The sequence below is a fragment of the Elephas maximus genome, chromosome 2 (assembly GCF_024166365.1).
Source record: "Elephas maximus indicus isolate mEleMax1 chromosome 2, mEleMax1 primary haplotype, whole genome shotgun sequence".
NCBI lineage: Eukaryota > Metazoa > Chordata > Mammalia > Proboscidea > Elephantidae > Elephas > Elephas maximus.
This window is the reverse complement of record NC_064820.1, coordinates 48,140,730-48,159,594: the sequence shown is the minus strand read 5'-3', so window position 1 is coordinate 48,159,594 and position 18,865 is coordinate 48,140,730. Positions and strand designations below refer to the sequence as shown.

Sequence of the window (18,865 nt, the reverse complement as noted above, 5' to 3'; positions counted from 1 at the left end):
CTTGGAGAAGACGCACATGATAGTGGAGCTGGGGAGAAAGAGGGAATAGGTCAGAATAACCCATGAAGTGAGAGTGAGGCAGAATGATGACTTTCACAGAAAAAGGTGGTCAGATTGGCATCCTCTAGAGCAGTGATGCCTAACTCTGGCTGCATTTTCATAATTTGAGAAGCTTATTAAAAAGCTATTGGGCCCTATTATGCACTGAATTGTGTCCCCCCAAAATGTGTATCAACTTGGCTAAGCCATGATTCCCAGTATTGTGTGACTGTCCACCATTCTGTCATCTGATGTGATTTTCCTACGTGCTGTAAATCCTACATCTATGAAGTTAATGAGGCAGGGTTAGAGGTAGTTATGTTAATGAGGCGGGACTCAATCTGCAAGGTTAGATTGTGTTTTAAATCAGTCTTTTTTGAGATATAAATGAGAGAAGCAAGCAGAGAGAGAGGGGGACCTCATCCCATCAAGAAAGTAGTGCCTTGGACCCGGGGTCCCTGTACTGAGAAGCTCCCAGACCAGGGAAGACTGATGACTAGGACCTTCCTTCAGAGTAGACAGAAAGACAAAGCCTTCCCCTGGAGCTGGCACCCTGAATTTGGACTTACAGCCTCCTAGACCATGAGAGAATAAATTTCTCTTTGTTAAAGCCATCCACCTGTGGTATTTCTGTTATAGCAGCAGTAGCTGACTAAGACAGGCCCATATATTGACTCAGAACCTGCAGGTGATATACAGAACTCTGTTTTTTTAACAAGCCACCCAGGCAATAATTGATATGAATTCAAAGCTGCTCCTTTAGGGGATCAGAAATCCAGGCTCTGGGTTAAGCAATGGGCCAAAGGACTGCAGGCCAAAGAACTTCAGAAACGGGGTCCTCAGAGGTATAAAAAGGGTGTAAACCAAAGGTATGCTAAGCTGGAGAGTATTCTGATTTAATCCACTTGACTTCACCATTTGTTTGGCAAGGCTATTTTCATAAAGCCACTTCAAAAGACTAAATTCTCCGGCCCCTACTCACAGAGATAAGGTGAAAAGGTTTACTGAATACATTATTTAGTATTTTTAAAAGCTGAGAATTTAAAGACATACAGGTAATGTCCAAAGGACAACATGATTATCTTAAATTGGAAAAATAAATAAAACCATACTAAATACATACTTACTAAGTTTTAGGTAAAATATCACCAAGATTTGGCCCCCAAAATATTCTGATGCCTTCTTTATAACTTTTCCCTCTAAGTATTAAAGATTATTCAGAACTATGTTTAATGGTTAACCAAAAGTAATTAGAGCCTCTCCAACAGGGTTTTATAAGCAAACCAGCCTATGAAAAGCAAGCTTTCTGGATTTTAATCTAATCATCTTGAGATATGAATTAGGGACAAGCAACCTGCTTTAGATAAGAGCAAAGCCAACACCATGAGAGGAATAAGCACTGTAGTAAAACTGCTATGGTGCTTATTATTTTTTTTTCCTGGAAAACGCTTTGTGACTCTATCTGACCCTAGTGTAATTAAACTATGATTTAAGAGGCGACACCAATATCACATTCATCCTAAAGAAAAAAATTCCAGCCATGACACCATCTTACCTTATGATTGGAAATGGGAGAACAAGGGGAATGAGTAACTTGTGCCACTTTTTTTTAATTCCCTTTTTCTTTTAAAGTGTCTCACATGAACAGAGTTCTATTTAATCAATCCATGTGGGTGGACTCAGAAGATTTTCAAAAGGCCATTTTAATACCTCTAATTAGTTCACTAAAACCAAAACCAAACCCACTGCCATCAAGTCAATTATAACTCACAGAGACCCTACAGAGGGTTTCCAAGGCTATAAATCTTTATGGAAGCAGACTGCCACATCTTTCTCCCAAAGAGTATATGGTGGGTTAGAACTACTGACCTTCTGGTTAGCAGCTGAGCGCTTACCACTGCACCACCAGGACTCCAAATTAGTTCACTAGTTATCTGGAATAAACAGTTTCCACAAATACATCAAAATACTCCATGTTTATAAAAGCATCATGCCCAGTAAGGGAGCTCTTTTATTTACAATAAGCTTTTTTTTTTTTTTAGAATAAGCTATTTAACTGAATTAATTTTTGGACACCACTAAGTCACTCATGTGTTAATGACACTGTAGCATCTAACAAAAAAAAAGGAAAATTTAAATATGCTTAAATTGTGAACTTTTCTCTATGAAAATTCTTCTTCACCTATTTTCCCACATCAAAATTTCAGATAATGTATAAGACAAGAAAGCTTACATACACAATCCAATGCCACCTGCCAGCTATGTGACCTTGAGTAGGTCACCTGGTTTAGCTGGACCTCAGTTCCTCTATTTATAAAATGAGTGGTAAAAGTAAACGGTTCTTCCCTCTTTCAACCTCAGTCTGAGAATCAAATAATGCTCTATATTCAGTTCCTAAAATTTTTATTTGCATGTGTATTTGTGGAAGACACTAATAGTTGCCATCAAATATCCATTCTCCCCTTTTTTCTTATTTAGTAAAGAACTTGGATTTTATTTAAGTCAGCAGTGTATCAGATAGAAGACTATCATTTTCCAGGTTCCCATGTAGTTAGGTGAAGCTATCTGGTTAAATTCTGGCCAGTGAAATGAAGGTGAAGTTTTCAGCTGACATGGCCTTTTGCCATTTCTGTAGCCTGAAAAATGGTTGAGATGGAAGGAGCTCCAGGAGCATCCGGGGACACTGCAAATGGAAGCCATATCCTAAGCAGGGATGACTATGTTACACAACTCCAGGAAGTATTGTTTATATTGCATTCTATATAAAATGTCTCCCTCTGAGGCTGAGGAGCTCTGGTTCTAAAGATAACGGAGATAACACCATAGGGCCACCATACCAGCTCTTGGCCTTTTCTATGTGAAAGAACAGTAAATGTCTACCTTGTTTAAAAGCTACTTTTAGTCTCTCTTACAAGTAGACAAATCTAAATTCTGATCAGAGTTTTTTAAGGATGCAAAATAAATAAAATACATAACTATACCAAAAGTACTATATGGAAGAGAATAGCAATTATTTTCCTATATTACATAAGATTTTAATCTTTGAATTTTTTAAAAGACCTCATTATTTTTGTCTATAGTCTTGAACTTGAAATTTAATTAAATCAGAGTAAAATCTAACAAATTTCCTAACATCTTAAAAAGCTTCAAAACACTTAAAAAACTTCAAAAGGATCACGTTACCTTCACTCAGTAATTTAGCTGTCTCTAGGTCTTGAAAGGAAACTCCTTCATTTAACTCAACAGGACACCGATAATTTAGCATCTGTATCAAGTAATTGATTCCATCAACAAGGTACTAAATGAAAGGCAAAGCCAAAGAATTGAAAATATTATATGCAGAATTACAGAAACTTCAAATGTTAATTTTTCCCCATTGTTTACTCAAGAGAAAGTGGGCTGAAATACAGGTATCTTCTGAAAGATGTATTTCAAGGATATAAGGACCCACTACCCCAAGACTTTCCTAAGTCAAAACCAAAAAAAATCCAAACCCATTGCCATCAAGTCGATTCCGACTAATAACAACCCTGTATATCAGTATACCCCCCAAAACGCCCCAATTTAGTAAGAAAATAGTAAGAGTATGGTACAAAAAAAAAAAAAAACCAAGAACACACATTTCAGAAATATATAATACTTGTCAAAGGTATTATCAGAGGCAGAAATGATAAAATGATAGACATGCTCATCCACAATTTATTAAAAATATGTATATAACTTAGAAATATTAAGATCAAATTTTTACATCTGAAAGTGTGACTTTCAGTCTCCAAACCCACCTAAATCATGTATAGATGTGACCTCAGCTAGAATTCTTGGTAATGCAATACTAAGCAATATTTGTCTTTGGATTTAATAATTGGTCAGAAGAGTTAAGACGGATCAGAAACTCACAAATTTTCTAAGAGCAGGGTCATGTAAGTTCCTTAGGAATGATTTGTTGCCAGAGAGGGGCTCACAACCAAGTGTGTTTTTCTTCAGACCAAAAAAATATGCTAAATTAATTAATTTAATTATCTTAGGTTTAAAAAATAAAAATCCAGAACTTAAAGCATATACTTGTTGCCATTGAGTAGACTCTGACTCATAGTGACCCTACAGAGCTTCCCAATTCATAAAGAATTTTACTGTGTTATCTTATTTAATCATTACAACAATCCCAATGTAAGACTGCATAGCTACTAAGTAGAAGACCTAGAACTCAAACTCAGACACTTTGATTCTACTATTCTGAATACTACACCAAAGACAGCTTTTTCAAACCAATAAATACAAACAATCGAAAATGTCTGCTTACCTTTTTAAGCAAACTAGATTTTCTTGAGAGCCACTCTCTTCTTTTGGTAAGAGAATGACAATACATGTAGAGTAATGCTCCTCTTCTCCAAGACAGACATTCCAGTAGCTCATCTCCAAGCAAACTGCAATGCTGAAACACATCAAAGACAGAGCTAAAAAAAACAAACCTGATGTTTGTGAAAGCCAAAGTTAAATTTCAAAAAGTGAAGGAATTAAAAATATCCTCATATCACCAAATTTGCCTCTCTTTTACTTACACATGAATGTCTTACTTTGAATCAATTAGATGTATCAAAATCTATTGCTACATGAAAATTAAAAATTACCTCAATTTACAAAGAATTTTTTTTACAAAATAATTTAAAATATACTTTGCTAGCAAACTCCCTAATATATTTGAAATATAAGTAGTACATAGCTGAGTAAAAAGAAAACCTTCCAGAACTATGTTCCTTGAAGCAAAATCATACCTATGTCAATGAAACTAAACAGGCACAACAGCCCTAGGGCAAGGACTAGAAAGCAGGAGGGGACAGGAAAGCTAGTAATTGGGAACGCAAGGTCGAGAAAAGAGTGTTGACATGTCACGGGGTTGTTCACTACTGTCATAAAACAATATGTATTTAACTGTTTAGGGAGAAAACTAGTTTGCTCTGCAAACCTTCATCTAAAGTACAATTAAAAAAAGATCATACCTATGTCTACTACTGCTGAGATAAAATAATGAAAAGTCATACACAAGAATTATAATAAATTCTTTTTAAACATTCATTCACTTATTCAGCAATATTTACTAAATGCTGCATATACGACAAAGTACGATCCTGAGGGGAGTACAGCAGTGAACAAAGAAAGTCTTTGCTCTCAAGAAGCTCAAGCTCTAGTTCTTTAAAATAAATAAAATGGCAACCTTGGGTTTACAACGTGATTTAAAGTGGCTGCTTAATAAGCTCTTTCAAGGCATAAACAGATTATGTAACTTTCCAAGATTTCCCCTGTACCGCTTTACCTTTAAAACACAAGTAACATCACACTCTAAATACAGACTTACAGCTTGGTTTTTTGTTTAGTAATATATCACACTTTCCAAAGTCAAAAAACTTTATTCTAAACATTTCCAGTGGTTTCACATTATTCCATCTTATAGACAGGCTGTAATACACTGACAAATTTCCGTACTTGGACGTATAAGTAATTTCCAATTACTCAATAGCACAGAATACTGGTATCACCAACCTTACATGCACACTTGTGGACCTATCTCAAATAAGTCCCTTAACTCCTTGAAGAGCATTTGTCAATATAAAGGTTTACCTATTTTCAAAGCTCTTGATTCATATTACTTAACTTTCTTCTGTAAAGACCCTTCAGATCTATAAAACTTCTGTAGTTTGATTCTTTGATTTATTCATTTTGAAATAAGACTTGGGAGGTACCCTTCAGAGCCCAGACATTTCAACTAGTTTTAAGTAGTAACAAAGGTATCCTCCTAATGCTGTCCGGTCTGGCTTAGGAGCAGGCAGAGTAAGCAGAGAATCCTGCAACCCCACCTATGCTTAGAGCGGCACTGTATCTTGGGTGCTTAAGCACAAAGATCAACAAGCTCAAGTACTGCTCCAACGGCAAAGCGGGCAGGGGAAAAAAAAAAAACACTAACACACAGAGAAGTAACGGGAGACGGAGAAGTGCCAGGATAAGGATTCTATGTGTAGTTAAATACATAATAGGAAAGTAGAAAAGATTTTAGATACTGGCATTGTCCTTTAAGACAAACTGACCTAGCAATGGTGAGCAGGACTAACAAGGAAAGACCAGAATTTATCTGAGGCTGTAGCTCTGATAATGGAAAGTAGATGATTTTACAGATATAAGTTAAATCTACAGGACTTAGCTATCGACAGACTAGAGGCCTAAGGAAGCTATTACCCAGGGGGGTTTTACGTGGAAAACGGAAAGAACAATGTTATTGACAGAAATAAAATCAGCAAAATGTGGTAGTTCAATGGAAAGCAGAGTACATGCAAGAAGAGTCCAAATTTAAACATTTAGAATTTGTGGAGCAAAGACTGATAGATCACAAAGTACTATTTCCTTTTCCTTGAGGGCACACAGCTTGACTGCACTTCCCAGCCTCCTTTAGCCAGTGGAATGTAGCTAAAAGTAATGGCACAATATCTAGGAATGGCCCTGTGTAAAAAAGAGTTAATTAACATAGTCTTAACTGCTATCCTTGGAGAGATCTGTCTTCAGGGCTGGCCCTTGGCTGGTGTCTGGGAACTAAGATTTCGGCAAGTCTTCCACTATTAACTGATTAAAAATGGCTCTCTGTGCCTAAACTGTTTGTAAAAACAATATGGTATATGCTGAACTCCTGCTTTCCTTCTGGGAGCTTGAATTTGGATACATGCCAGGCAGGGATAGCTATGTGACACTGAGTCTCTAATAACAAGATTTCTTAGTTGGCAACATTTCACACATGTTGTCACAACTCATTGCTGGAGGAATTAAATGTGTTTTGTGTGACTCCCTTGGGAGAAAGCTCTTGGAAGCTGAGCCTAGTTTCCCCCAGCGTGGTATCCTTTTGCTGTAAAAAAAATCATAGTCATGGGTAAGACTATACGCTGAATCCTGTGAGTCCTCCTAGAGAATCATTGAACCTAAGTGTAGTTTTGAGGACCTCCCAGGACAGGCATAAAAAGTTCTCACGCAATTTTTCACACTCCTTCTTTATCATCCACTGGCTGAAAAGAATCCCAAAGACCTAGACGACTATGGCACCTCAGGATGGAAAGGGGCTCAATCCCTGAATAACTGCATGGAGCAGGCCCCTGTCAACTCCCCAACCAGTACCGAACTATGATATGTGGAAGAAATAAACTTTTACCGTGCTGATTCATTTAAATTTGGATAGTTTCCAAGATTAGCCTCCTCTGACAAATATATAGAGCAAATAAGATATCTAAGTAGAGGTAGAAGGTACTTAAGAAATTATTTGCTTGAAAGCATATCCAGGGCTAGAGATATAAATTTTGGAACCATCTAGTTAGAAATGACAGTAAAAAATATGTGAATAGGTGGTCAAGCAAACAGAATAGAGACTATCAGAGGATTGAAGACACAATGCTAAGGGGCACCTATGTTTCCAGAACTGGAGAGAGCAGAGTTGCTAGGGAGAGAGTAATAACAACACTTCTTACTCTTTCCCTTAGAGATGAAGACAGAGAAAGAAAAGTGTGTAGGGTCCTGGAAAGATGGGGTGATCAATGGTTAAAAAAAAAAAGAGGCAGCAAATGTCCAGGAGGATAAAGACTGCAAAAAGAACAATAAATGTGGTAACTAGGTTACTAGTGACATTCAAGAAAACACAGTATCTGCAAAGGTAAAAAGAGCACAAAAATGGAATATCTACGTTTAGAAAATGATTAGTACTGCAACTAAATACAATTCTATTATGCAAATATTCTGAAACACATTTGATAAAATATATGCTTTACTTGTGACATCGGTCTGAAGTGTTAAGACTCTGATATCTCCCTCCTTGAATCTTCAAAACAGGGACAGATACAATTAAGAAGAAAAATATATACCTAAAAAGCTGTATAGTAAGAATTAGCAACATTTCACTAAAATTCAGAGGACCCTAAAACTTACTTTTGGATGCTTATGATTTTCCTTAACTAAAATTTCTGGTTCTGAAAGGAAACTGATCAGATCTTTTACTTTCTGTGAAGAAGAATCTTCAGGGAAATCTTCATCTACTAACTTGTTCTCCTCAAAATATGTCATGTCCAAGATAGCCTGAAGAAACAGAGGAAAGTATCTATAAACGATTTAAACGTCAGAGAGTAACCCCTGTAGTTTAACTTTATATGCAGATGCTTTAACAGAGCGTTTAAAGAAGACACTGGTGGTTCGGCGGTAGAATTCTCCCCTTCCATGTGGGAGAAGCGTGTTCGATCCCAGCCAAGGCACCTCATGCACAGCCACCACCCACCTACCAGTGGATGATGCTGTGACGCTAAACAGGCTTCGGCGGAGCTTCCGGACTCAGACAGACTAGGAAGAAAGTCCTGGTGGTCTACTTTCAGAAACCAACCAATGAAAATCCCGCGAATCACAACAGTCCTGTCCGCAGCTGCCCGTGGGGATGATGCGGACACAGCAGCGCTTCGTCTACTGTCCACGAGGTTACCAGGCGTCGGGGGGGGGCCTGAGAGGGGCTGCCACCACCACCACCACCACGCATTGAAACTTGAAAAATAGTATCTAACTGTAAGCATAATTCAAAACACAGCTTATAAAATAACTTCATAAGTATTTTACTAAAATTCTCAATGATAATCTTGCTTCCCTCAGAAAAGAGATTTGTTTTAATCACTATAAATTCATCACATACAATTATAAAAAGTATAACTATATTCATATACAGACATGTACACAGGTGTGTACACACGTTTCTTGTTGTGTGCCATCGGGTCGATTCCAACTCACAGCAACCCTATAGAAGAGAGTAGAACTGCCCCACAGGTTTTCCTAAGCTGCAATCTTTACAGGAGCAGATTGCCAGGTGTTTTTCCCTGCAGAGGAGGTACCTGGTGGATTTGAACCACTGAGCTTTCAGTCAGATCCTTCAGTCAACAGTCAAGAACTTTAACCACTGCACCAACGTGGCTTCGTGTGTGTGTGTGTGCACGCGCATGTATGGAGCCCTGGTGGCATAGTTGTTAAGAGCTCTGCTGCTAACCAGAGTCAGCAGTTCGAATCCACCAGCTGCTCCTTGGAAACCCTATAGGGCAGTTCTACTTTGCCCCATAGGGTCACTAGGAGTCGTAACCGACTTGATGGAATCTAACATCGACAACGTACATGTATGCATATATTCTAAAATTTTCTAAATGTCTGCTGTATCAAGTTAATGTCACCACCTCTAGTTTCGTATACTGCCTCTTCAAAAAAATTTGCTTTCCCAAACCTACAGCCAGCATCTGGGGGTATCCTGGTAGCTAGCCCTGGCAGCACAGTCGTTAAGAGCTTGGCTGCTAACCAAAAGGTTGGCAGTTTGGATCCACCAGCCACTCCTTAGAAACCCTATGGGGCAGTTCCACTCTGTCCTACAGGGTCACGATGAGTCAGACTCGACTCGACGGCAATGTGTTTGTTTTGGTTTTTGGCACCTAGTAGAGGACATATACTATCAACACGATGCAGCTCAAACACTAAGTTCCCAACATTCCTTAAATACAAGAGAAGATACTCTGTGCAAGCACCTTAAAACTGCCCAAAGCTTTTTTTTTTTTTTTCAACCTACTGGACTAACAATAGGAAAACTGGATTCTAGTGTCAGTTCTGCCACTATCACTTAACTAACCGAAGACAAGTCACTTTTATCTTACTGAGCCACAGTTTCTTCACTGGTAAAATGACGAAACTGGACTATATGCCTTTCAAAGGCCCTTGCTTTGAGGATCAAGTGAATTAACATATACAAACCACTTAGAACATTATCTAGCACATAGTTAAACCAAAATCCAAACTCACTGCCATTGAGTCAATTCTAACTCACAGCAACTCTACAGGACAGAGTAGAACTATCCACAAGGTCTTCAAGGCTATAAATATTTACAGAAGCAGACTGTCACATCTTTCTCTCACAGAGCGGCTACTGGGTTCAAATCGCTGACCTTTCACTTAGCAGCGGAATGCTTTAACCAGTGCACCAACGGTGCCCCTTAGCACATAGTTAGTGGTACTTTTTTAAGGGACAGGTGTTATTGTGTGGAAGGCCTAAGTCAAGATGGGCAAGATGATTCATTCTATGGAACGTAGTCTGTTGATTCAGAGGCACAGGTAGGGTCCAAGAGGGCTTGGGAAATTTGAATCTGTATCTCTAGGTTTTTGTCTTTTCTTGGAAATAAAATGTTCAGAGCCCTCCCATGTGAAAGAAATGAGATGATATTATCACATGCAAAAAAGCAGGAAGCCTCCTAAACGAAAGGGAAGCTAGGCTAATTACCCGCCAAATTATAACAGCTCCTTGGGGTTTGTAAGTAGCTGTCACGGGCTCATTCGACCAGGATGTTTGAAAGCAAAATTATATGTACCTTCTCTCCAGAATGCCAAGCATGCTCAGTGCTGCAAATGTTTGCTGTACAATCCAAACGTGTAACTTCGAAACTTAACTAAATTTATCCCGCTTTCTGTAACTACTTCATCTTTATTATCTCTTAGTATTTAGTCCAATAACGAAGTAACAACATGTGAAAACACTCTAACAACTATGAAGTGCTAAGCAACTGCTAATTACTATAATGAAATTATTTTTGTTAATGCCAGTTTGCCTCAGCAGTTTTTGAGGTAACCAAGAAAACAGGTCTTATCCAAACAGAGGCCTGAATCTGAAAGCAAAATAAAAGTAAAAAAAAAAGGTAACAGCAAAATCTTAGGGTCCTGCGCAACATTAGCAGGAGGAATCCTATTGACAATCCCAAGGTAAGGTGAATTCCAGGAAAAAAAAAAAAATAGGGCTTTTATCTGGGTCCCCCCTCCTTCTGCATACACACAATTACACACAATAGTGTTTTATGTAAGTGTCCATAGAGGGAAGCCATTCTTTTATCAGCAACATTTTTTTTTTCCTGATTTCTTACATCAATGATACTTCTTTGCATACCACCTCAAAGTTTCAAGTCTATATACTTTATAGTTTTTAAACAAAACTAAATACTTTAGAAAGTCAACTGATTCATTACAAGTAAACCTTGGAGTCAACCACCTAAATAATCAGTTTGTTCCCCAAAAGGCACCAAGACCACTTCTGTTTCACTACCTGTGTGTAAAGTTCTAGAAGGTTTGATGGATCTGAACATTCTTTGTCTTCTCCACAAAGGATTTTCAGTTTTTCTAGAGCTGCAGAGGCCCGAATTAAAAAGTGATCTATAAGGGATAAAAACATGAGAGTTATTTCAGATAGTTCCAGACTGTTATTTAAACAAAAGGAAAGTTATGTATCTCTATGTTTCTGAATTGATGTAAACAATGTTTTACGACCAACAAGAAGCAACATGGTCGTTGGAGTATCTTATGTAAAGCTTGAAGTATGTCATAATGCCTAACCTTAATAAGAATATTGAATATACGATGGACTGCTAGAACGAACAAATCTCTCCTGGAAAAAGTACAGCCAGAATGCTCCTTAGAAGCGGGGATGACAAAACTTCGTCTTACGTACTTTGGACTTGTTATCGGGGGGGACCAATTCTTGGGAAAGGACATTAAGCTTGGTAAAGTAGAGGGTCAGCAAAAAAGAGGAAGACCCTCAACGAGATGCAACAATGGGCTCAAGTATAGCAATGATTGTGAGGACAGCCCAGGACCAGGCAATGTTTTGTTCTATCATACACAGAGTCACTGTGAGTTGGAATCAACTCGACAGCACCTAGCAACGACAATTCTAATAAGTAAATTTATCCTGGATATTTTATCATGGAAAGCAAAAGACTGAAAACTTCCTAAGTATACTTTTGCCATTTCTTAAATGCATTCTGTATTTTCATAATGTTTCTTTTATCATATTAACTCACTCAAATTGTTCAAAATAATTTAAAAAGTTTTACTGGAATGGTACAAATAATGTATAAATTTACAGAAAGAGCTTCCACTGAAAATTTATAATTTCATAAATGTAAAATATTTTCCAAAAGAACATGACTGATCAAATCAAATGCCTCATAATATGTCAGCCAATCTGAGCAATTATTACTGATATTTGTGTTTACAGCTGTTACAAGTAACCTGAGCATTTCTTCAAAACCTCAAAATGGTACAAATTGCCTCATTCCTTCCAAACTTGGAGGAAATGGAATTTAAAATTTCTGATATTCCCTTTAATCACAACTTACCCTCCCTCTTCCTTCATTGTCTCTGAATTTCTTCCCTTTCTCTAACTTCATATTCCCTTTGCTTTATAATTTTACCTTTTCTTATGGGTTTTTCCTCCCGAACCTACAAAGTATCCACATGAAGGCACTATCTGCCCTTCTGCACAATCTAATGTAGTCAGAGGTAGATTTGCCCACCCTTAGGACACTACACTTCCTGAGTATGCCCCTTTGTGTTCCCTTCTTGAAATATTAAATTTCCTCCTCACTGGCCAATGCACAGATAATGCAGCACCTGGGGCAGACCCATCTGATCTAGTCTCTGCAGTTACATAGATAAACAAGCTGTTTAGTGTTGGGAGAAAGCACCACCAAATTAAGCTATGTCCCTTGGCAACATATGATGATCTTAAATTTTCCTAGATAAGGCCTACCGTAGGTAGACCAGACTCTGATTCATCTGAATTGAAAGCTACTCCTTTAGCACTATCTTCCTATCTCTCTTCAGCCCGAAGTAGCACCCATGCAACCCAGAAAAAAAGGTTCTATCATGAACTGAAATTGAATGGAATATGGCATTCCCCATGTGCATGTTCAGAGACTGTGTTGATATTTTCTTCTTAATTTGCAGAATTAAGACTTGCATTGAACTCACTAAACGATTGCTGAGGAGGTCTCTCACACGAACCCAACGACATATTACTGGGTGTCGGGGGGGGTGTATATAGTCACATTTTAGAAAAGCTAATTAAAAAAATGCAATGTTTTTACTAGAACTATTCGGTCAAAGTAATGATTGGCAAGTCAAAGACTTGAATATGTTTAGCAGAAAGTGGTTCTTATGTAACACCTCTGGAAAAAATTCCTCTCGTGGCATATTTTTATATAGTAACCATATTGTGATTGTAGAAAGAAGAATAAATTACTAAAAATTGGCCAGAAATACATCACGTTGAGTAAAATAAGTCATTCACAAAAGTACAAATATTGTATGAGACCACTAAATTTATGAAAAGGTTTACACACAAAAAGAAACAATCTTTGACAGTTACAAGGGAGGGGAGGGGTGGTGATGGAAAAACACTAAATAAACAATAGATAAGTGGTAAGTTTGGTGATGAGTAAGACAGTACACCATACTGGGGAAGCCAGCATAACTTGTACAAGGCAAGGTCATGGAAGCTCCATAGATACCTCCAAAACCCCTGAGGGACTGACTTGCTGAGTTGAGGGCTGTGGGAACCAAGGTCTCGGGGAACATCTAGCTCAACTGGCATAACACAGTTTATAAATAAAATGTTCTACATTCTACTTTGGTGAGTAGCATCTAGAGTCTTAAAAGCCTGTGAGCGGCCATCTAGGACACTCCACTGGTCTCACCCCTTCGGGAGCAAGGGAGAATGAAGAAAACTAAAGATGCAAGGGAAAGATTAGTCCAAAGGACTAATGGACCACAACTACCACAGCCTCCACCAGACTGAGTCCAGTACAGCTGGACGGTGTCTGGCTCCCAAAACTGGCTTTTCTGACAAGGATCACAACAGGGGGTCCCAGACAGAGCTGGAGAAACACATAGAAAAAAAATCTAACTCACAAAGACCAGACTTACTGGCCTGACAGAGTCTAGAGAAACCCCGTTGAGTATGGCCCCTGGATACCCTTTTAGCTCAGTAATGAAGTCTCTTCTGAGGTTCACCCCTCATCCAAAGACGAGACAGGCCCATGAAACAAAAGGAGACTAAAGGGGCACACCAGCCAAGGGGCAAGGACTAGAAGGCAGAAGCGTACAGGAAAGCTGGTAATAGAGAACCCAAGGTCAAGAAGGGAGAGTGTTAACATGTTGGGGGGTTGGTAACCAATGTCACAAAACAACATGTTTACTAACTGTTTAATGAGAAGCTAGTTTGTTCTGTTTAATGAGAAGCTAGTTTTTTCTGTAAACCTTCATCTAAAGTACCATCAAAAAAAAAAAAAAAAAAAAAGACCAGGCTTACTGGCCTGACAGAGACTGGAGAAATCCTGAGTATGTCCCCCAGGTACCCTTTTAGCTCAGTAATGAAGTCACTCCTGAGGCTTACCCTTCAGCCAAAGATTAGACAGGCCCATAAGATAAAACAAGACTAAAGGGGCACAACAACCCAGGGGCAAGAATTAGAAGGCAAGAGGGGACAGGAAAGCTGGTAATAGGGATCCTAAGTTCAGGAAGTGGAGAGTGTTGACATGTCAGCTGGTTGGTAACCAATGTCACAAAACAATATGTATACTAGTTGCTTAATGAGAAGCTAGTTTGTTCCATAAACCTTCATCTAAAGTACAATTTAAAAAAGACTAAGAAAACAATTGGCCAGAAATAAAAAGCAAGAATTCTTGGATGGCATAATGTCTGGCTATGTCTGACCTAATCTAAAGAAGGTAACAAGAACTATCAATCCCTATAACCTAAAACAAATACACGGAATCTGCGGTACCAATGGTTAATGCCCTTGGCTGCTAACCAAAAGGCTGGAGGTTTGAATCTACCCTTAGGTGTCTCAGAAGAAAGGCCTGATGATCTACTTCCAAAAAATCGGCCACTGAAAATCCTGTGAAGCACAGTTCTCTGACACACATGCGGTTGCCATGAGTCAGAATTAACTCCATCACAACTGGTTTTTGGTTAAAATAATATATAGTAATAATAAATAACAAATTTTGAGTCTATATATTATTTTTGTTGTGTGGGAAAAGAACTTCAATTCAAATACATGCAACCCACTTTTAATTAAACTTCATAAAGTAAGAAAATCTTGTTAAAATAAAGTTTGAAATGATTTCAGTGATGGTTAATAGATCATAATGTGTACCGCTGTCATTTTATTTTTAGTAAATTTTCAGAACTATAAAGCCTCCAAGCTAGAATCTCTAGTGCATGACTTTTACTTGCACTCCTCAAACCAGACTAAAGAAATATTCCGTGGGAAAATAAGCATGGTTTTTGGGTTCAATGATAAGTAAACACAAAAAAAGTTTTGCAACCACTTTAGACTGGCCCAACTGATGCTGGAGTGGGCAGGTGGCTGAGATCACAGAATACTTTATTTAGATGTAACCAGTACACTTCCAATGAGCCCTTGTGGCACTGTGGTTAAAGCATTTGACTTTTTCAGCATGAGGTTTGAAACCACCAGCTGCTCACAGGAGAAATATGTGGCAGTCTGCTTCTGTAGAGGTTTAAAGCCTTGGAAACCCTACGGGATCCCTGTGAGTGGGACCAGCTTGATCACAGTGGGGCTTTTTTAGAGACACTACCAAATAATAGCTACTGTCCATTAACTAACTATTCATGTGAATCCACGGCTTCACTTACCACAAACCAAAAAAGAAGTCAGCTTAAGGGTAGTCTGTGGGCCTTTGAAGAACTCACTCCTAAGAAAAGATAATCCAGCAAGAATCTTCACTGAAACCAGGCCTATATAAGTAAATTCACCAACTATTCAATGGCTTGGGAAAATGTCCCACAACTATTTTCCTATGAGTCCAATGACGATGACTCAGTCCACAAGAATTTAGAAACCTATCTGTAGGTGGTGTAGTGGTTAAGTGCTTACGCTGCTAACCAAAGGGTCAGCAGTTCAAATCCGCCAGGCACTCCTTGGAAACTCTATGGGGCAGTTCTACTCTGTCCTATAGGGTCGCTATGAGTCGGAATCGACTCGATGGCACTGGGTTGGGTTTGGGTTATCTGTAGTAAGGGCTCAAAATTCAAAGTAATATATGTAGAACCTGTAAGCAGCTGAGAAGTAATGAAAAGAGAAAAACCAAAGCCAAAGCCGTTGCCGTGGAGTTGATTTTGACTCATTGGGACCCTAAAGGACAGAGAAAAACTACCCCATAGAGTTTCCAAGGAGCGGCTGGTGGATTTGAACTGGGTATCTTTTGTTTAGCAGCCGAGTTCTTAACCACTGTACCACCGGGGCTCCAACCAAGAGAACTGGACTTAAAATCAGAGGATCGAGACAATTCTCTAAGTTCATAATGAAACTTGTCAGATGTTCCCAAAGGAAGTGTTCTGATACTCATAGTGCCCTTGTGAAAATTAAGAGACGACGTATGTGAAAAAATTGTCTAAACAACACAAATGTAAAGCTAATCTTTACAATACCATTTACAGCTGAATTTAGAATTCAAAACACAAAACGGAAAATTTACCACGCAACAAAAACTGCAACTGTTAAACACACGTAGCCATCTTTATAGGATGCGAAGCAACCATTACTTATTTGCGCACTGTCATTCAATTTTAACCACTCACACCCACTGAAACTTTCGTGTGTACTTTCAGACTTTACCCTTCCCCAATCGCTACCGAGACAGTAAATTCAAGCCATGCCGATGTTTCCGAGAAGTGAGCGGTTTTCAAGGCTTATGAAAAAATGCGATTTTCGACGCAAACGCCTTGACTTAAGGCAATTTGAATTCTCAGGTGTGGAGACTCGACGGTGCGGTGGAGGTCAGAAAGGCAAGACCTCCCGCAGCCCCGGCATGAAAAAAAAAGAACCCCCCAAAACCACAGGCCGCAGCCTCCTGTCCCCACGGCCGCACAGCGCCAGCTCTGAACCACCCTCCGCCCACCAGCATCCCTTCCTCCGCTCCCTCACCGTCTTCGCCAGCGGCTTCGCTAAGCTGCTGTATGTGGGCCTGAGCCAGGTCCCCGAGCTCCTCCACTCGCTTTACGACAGTGGAGTCCGCGGCCGCCATGGCCACAGCAGGAGGGCGCGCCTTAGCCACGTGACCGCACCGGCCGGCGGTCACCTGACTCCGGGCTGTGGGCGGGGTGTGAGGGCGGGGCTTGCCGGGCTGGTGGGAGGAGACGCCAACGCTGGAAGAGGGCGGACCCAGGACTTCAGAGGTCATCCCGGGTTACACCCTCCTCCCGGACTCGCCCCGCCTCCCACAATCCTGAGCAACTAGGAGACCGCAGGGGCGGGGTATGATGTTGGGGCTCTCCTCTCTCCGTTCCCTCCTGTAAGCCAATAGGGAGCCACCTAGGACGCTCGCCGCTTCAATGGGAAGCCAGCTCTTTCCGCCCGGCGCTGGGATGACAGCTTGGCAGCTGCTGGGTGTCAGGAGGGCAGCCTGGCGTTCACGGTGTAGCGTCTGCTTCCAACGCTATAGCTGTAGTCAGGGGGCTCAGTTGGCCAAAGGGAAGGTCTAGACAGAGGACTTTGGCCTTGTAGTGAGGAGATTATTTAAGATTAAAAGATTATAACTAACCGGTCGGAAAAACAGGAAACCTGATGGTTGCCTTGTAGCATGCAAATCTTGGAGAAGTTGTTATGCCTCTTCCAAAGACTACTGGAAGTTCCCATTCGATACGCTTTTGAGTACTGCTTTCCTAAATTTAAATTTTAGCAGTTGAGTTTGTTTCATCGCTGATCTCTCTTGGTTAGCTCACGTTTACAGTACTTTTAGCCGTCTTGCGTCAAAATTATTTCTAACGTCGTGTATGTTGAGAACCATACCTAAAGTGTTCATTGTGCGCGAAGTTGATTCTTTCAAACGTAGGTTTCAAAGTACTCAGTCATGAAGTCAAACTTCTACTTTGCATTCCCTGTCTGCTTTCTTACTTCCGATGAGCAAATCTTTAACTCAGGCTAATTTGTTTTTCAATTTGGCACAGTACGTCTTGAATAATCTCCATCCTATTTTATTATTCCTTATGGAAGATAGTTTTTTTAATTTAATACGAAATACTAAAAACAAGGAAATAGTGTGTTATGGCTTATAAGTGATTCACCACAGTAACCCTCTAGCTGACCTTTGTAGCACCAGTTTCTTCTTTCATTTACTCTGAATACAGGGGTCAGGAATCACGTATTAATTTTATGTCCTCAGTGACTAGTTGGTGTCTGGCACATAAGTACTCAGAGAATATTTATTACTAAAGGAAATAGCGTGTTATTGTGCCAGTATATTGCTATCTTTATAATCAGGAAGCTGAAGACCAAGAAGGTTGCCTGATACCATCAAAGTGGGCTAAAAAATCAAAGCTCTAATAGGCATTTGACATCTCCAAATGCCAGGTCTCACTAAATATATACCCTAAACAAAACTTACAATTCTAACAATGTGTTAAATAATCTTGAACTGTAGGGTCACTATGAGTTGGAATTAACTAGAGGGCATGGGTATGATGTTTGTTTGTTTTTGTTTGGCAGGAAGCATACTTAATACAGAATTTTTCCTCAACTGATACTCCAGAAAAGTTAGAGTTCAAAGGAAGGGATCTGAGAGCATGTAGTGTAGCCCCTCACTTCCAGAGGAAGAAACTGGAGGAGATGCAACTATTAACCCTTCCAAACCTTAGAATGCAGGATTCTGTGACTTGCCCAAGCTCATGCCAAAATAAGCCCCTATAGAATAGTCTCCCACCATAGAGATAAACAGATAACAGCCAGCTCTCACCAATGTATACTAAAAAAAGTGCTTTAAGCCAGAGAAGACTTGTCCTGGAAAAGATGAAATATGAGCAGTTTCTCCCTTTTTATAGTTAGCTATTTTTACTTTAGGAAGCCAAATAAAAATGAAATGCTATATTAAAAAAAAAATAAATTACTGTCACTATCAATCTACCAAAAAATATCTTCTGAAACAAATAATTGATTACA

At 39.4% G+C, this 18,865-nt stretch overlaps 1 protein-coding gene across 3 annotated transcripts in view; it reads right to left on the bottom strand.

Moving 5' to 3' along the window:
- RIMOC1 (RAB7A interacting MON1-CCZ1 complex subunit 1) overlaps nt 1-17,009 on the bottom strand; it is a 34,625-nt gene extending 17,616 nt beyond the window's left edge. The window contains exons 1-5 of one of the 3 annotated variants that reach the window (XM_049863024.1): nt 16,856-17,009; nt 11,168-11,274; nt 7,993-8,139; nt 4,340-4,471; nt 3,223-3,337 (exon numbers count right to left, since the gene is read on the bottom strand). In XM_049863024.1, the coding sequence (XP_049718981.1) occupies nt 3,223-3,337; nt 4,340-4,471; nt 7,993-8,139; nt 11,168-11,274; nt 16,856-16,955 (601 nt within the window). In that variant the 5' untranslated portion in view covers nt 16,956-17,009. The remainder of the gene's footprint in view (nt 1-3,222; nt 3,338-4,339; nt 4,472-7,992; nt 8,140-11,167; nt 11,275-16,855) is intronic. The other 2 variants (XM_049863032.1, XM_049863042.1) reach the window with 2 other exon arrangements.
- Between the last annotated feature and the right edge of the window lie 1,856 nt (nt 17,010-18,865).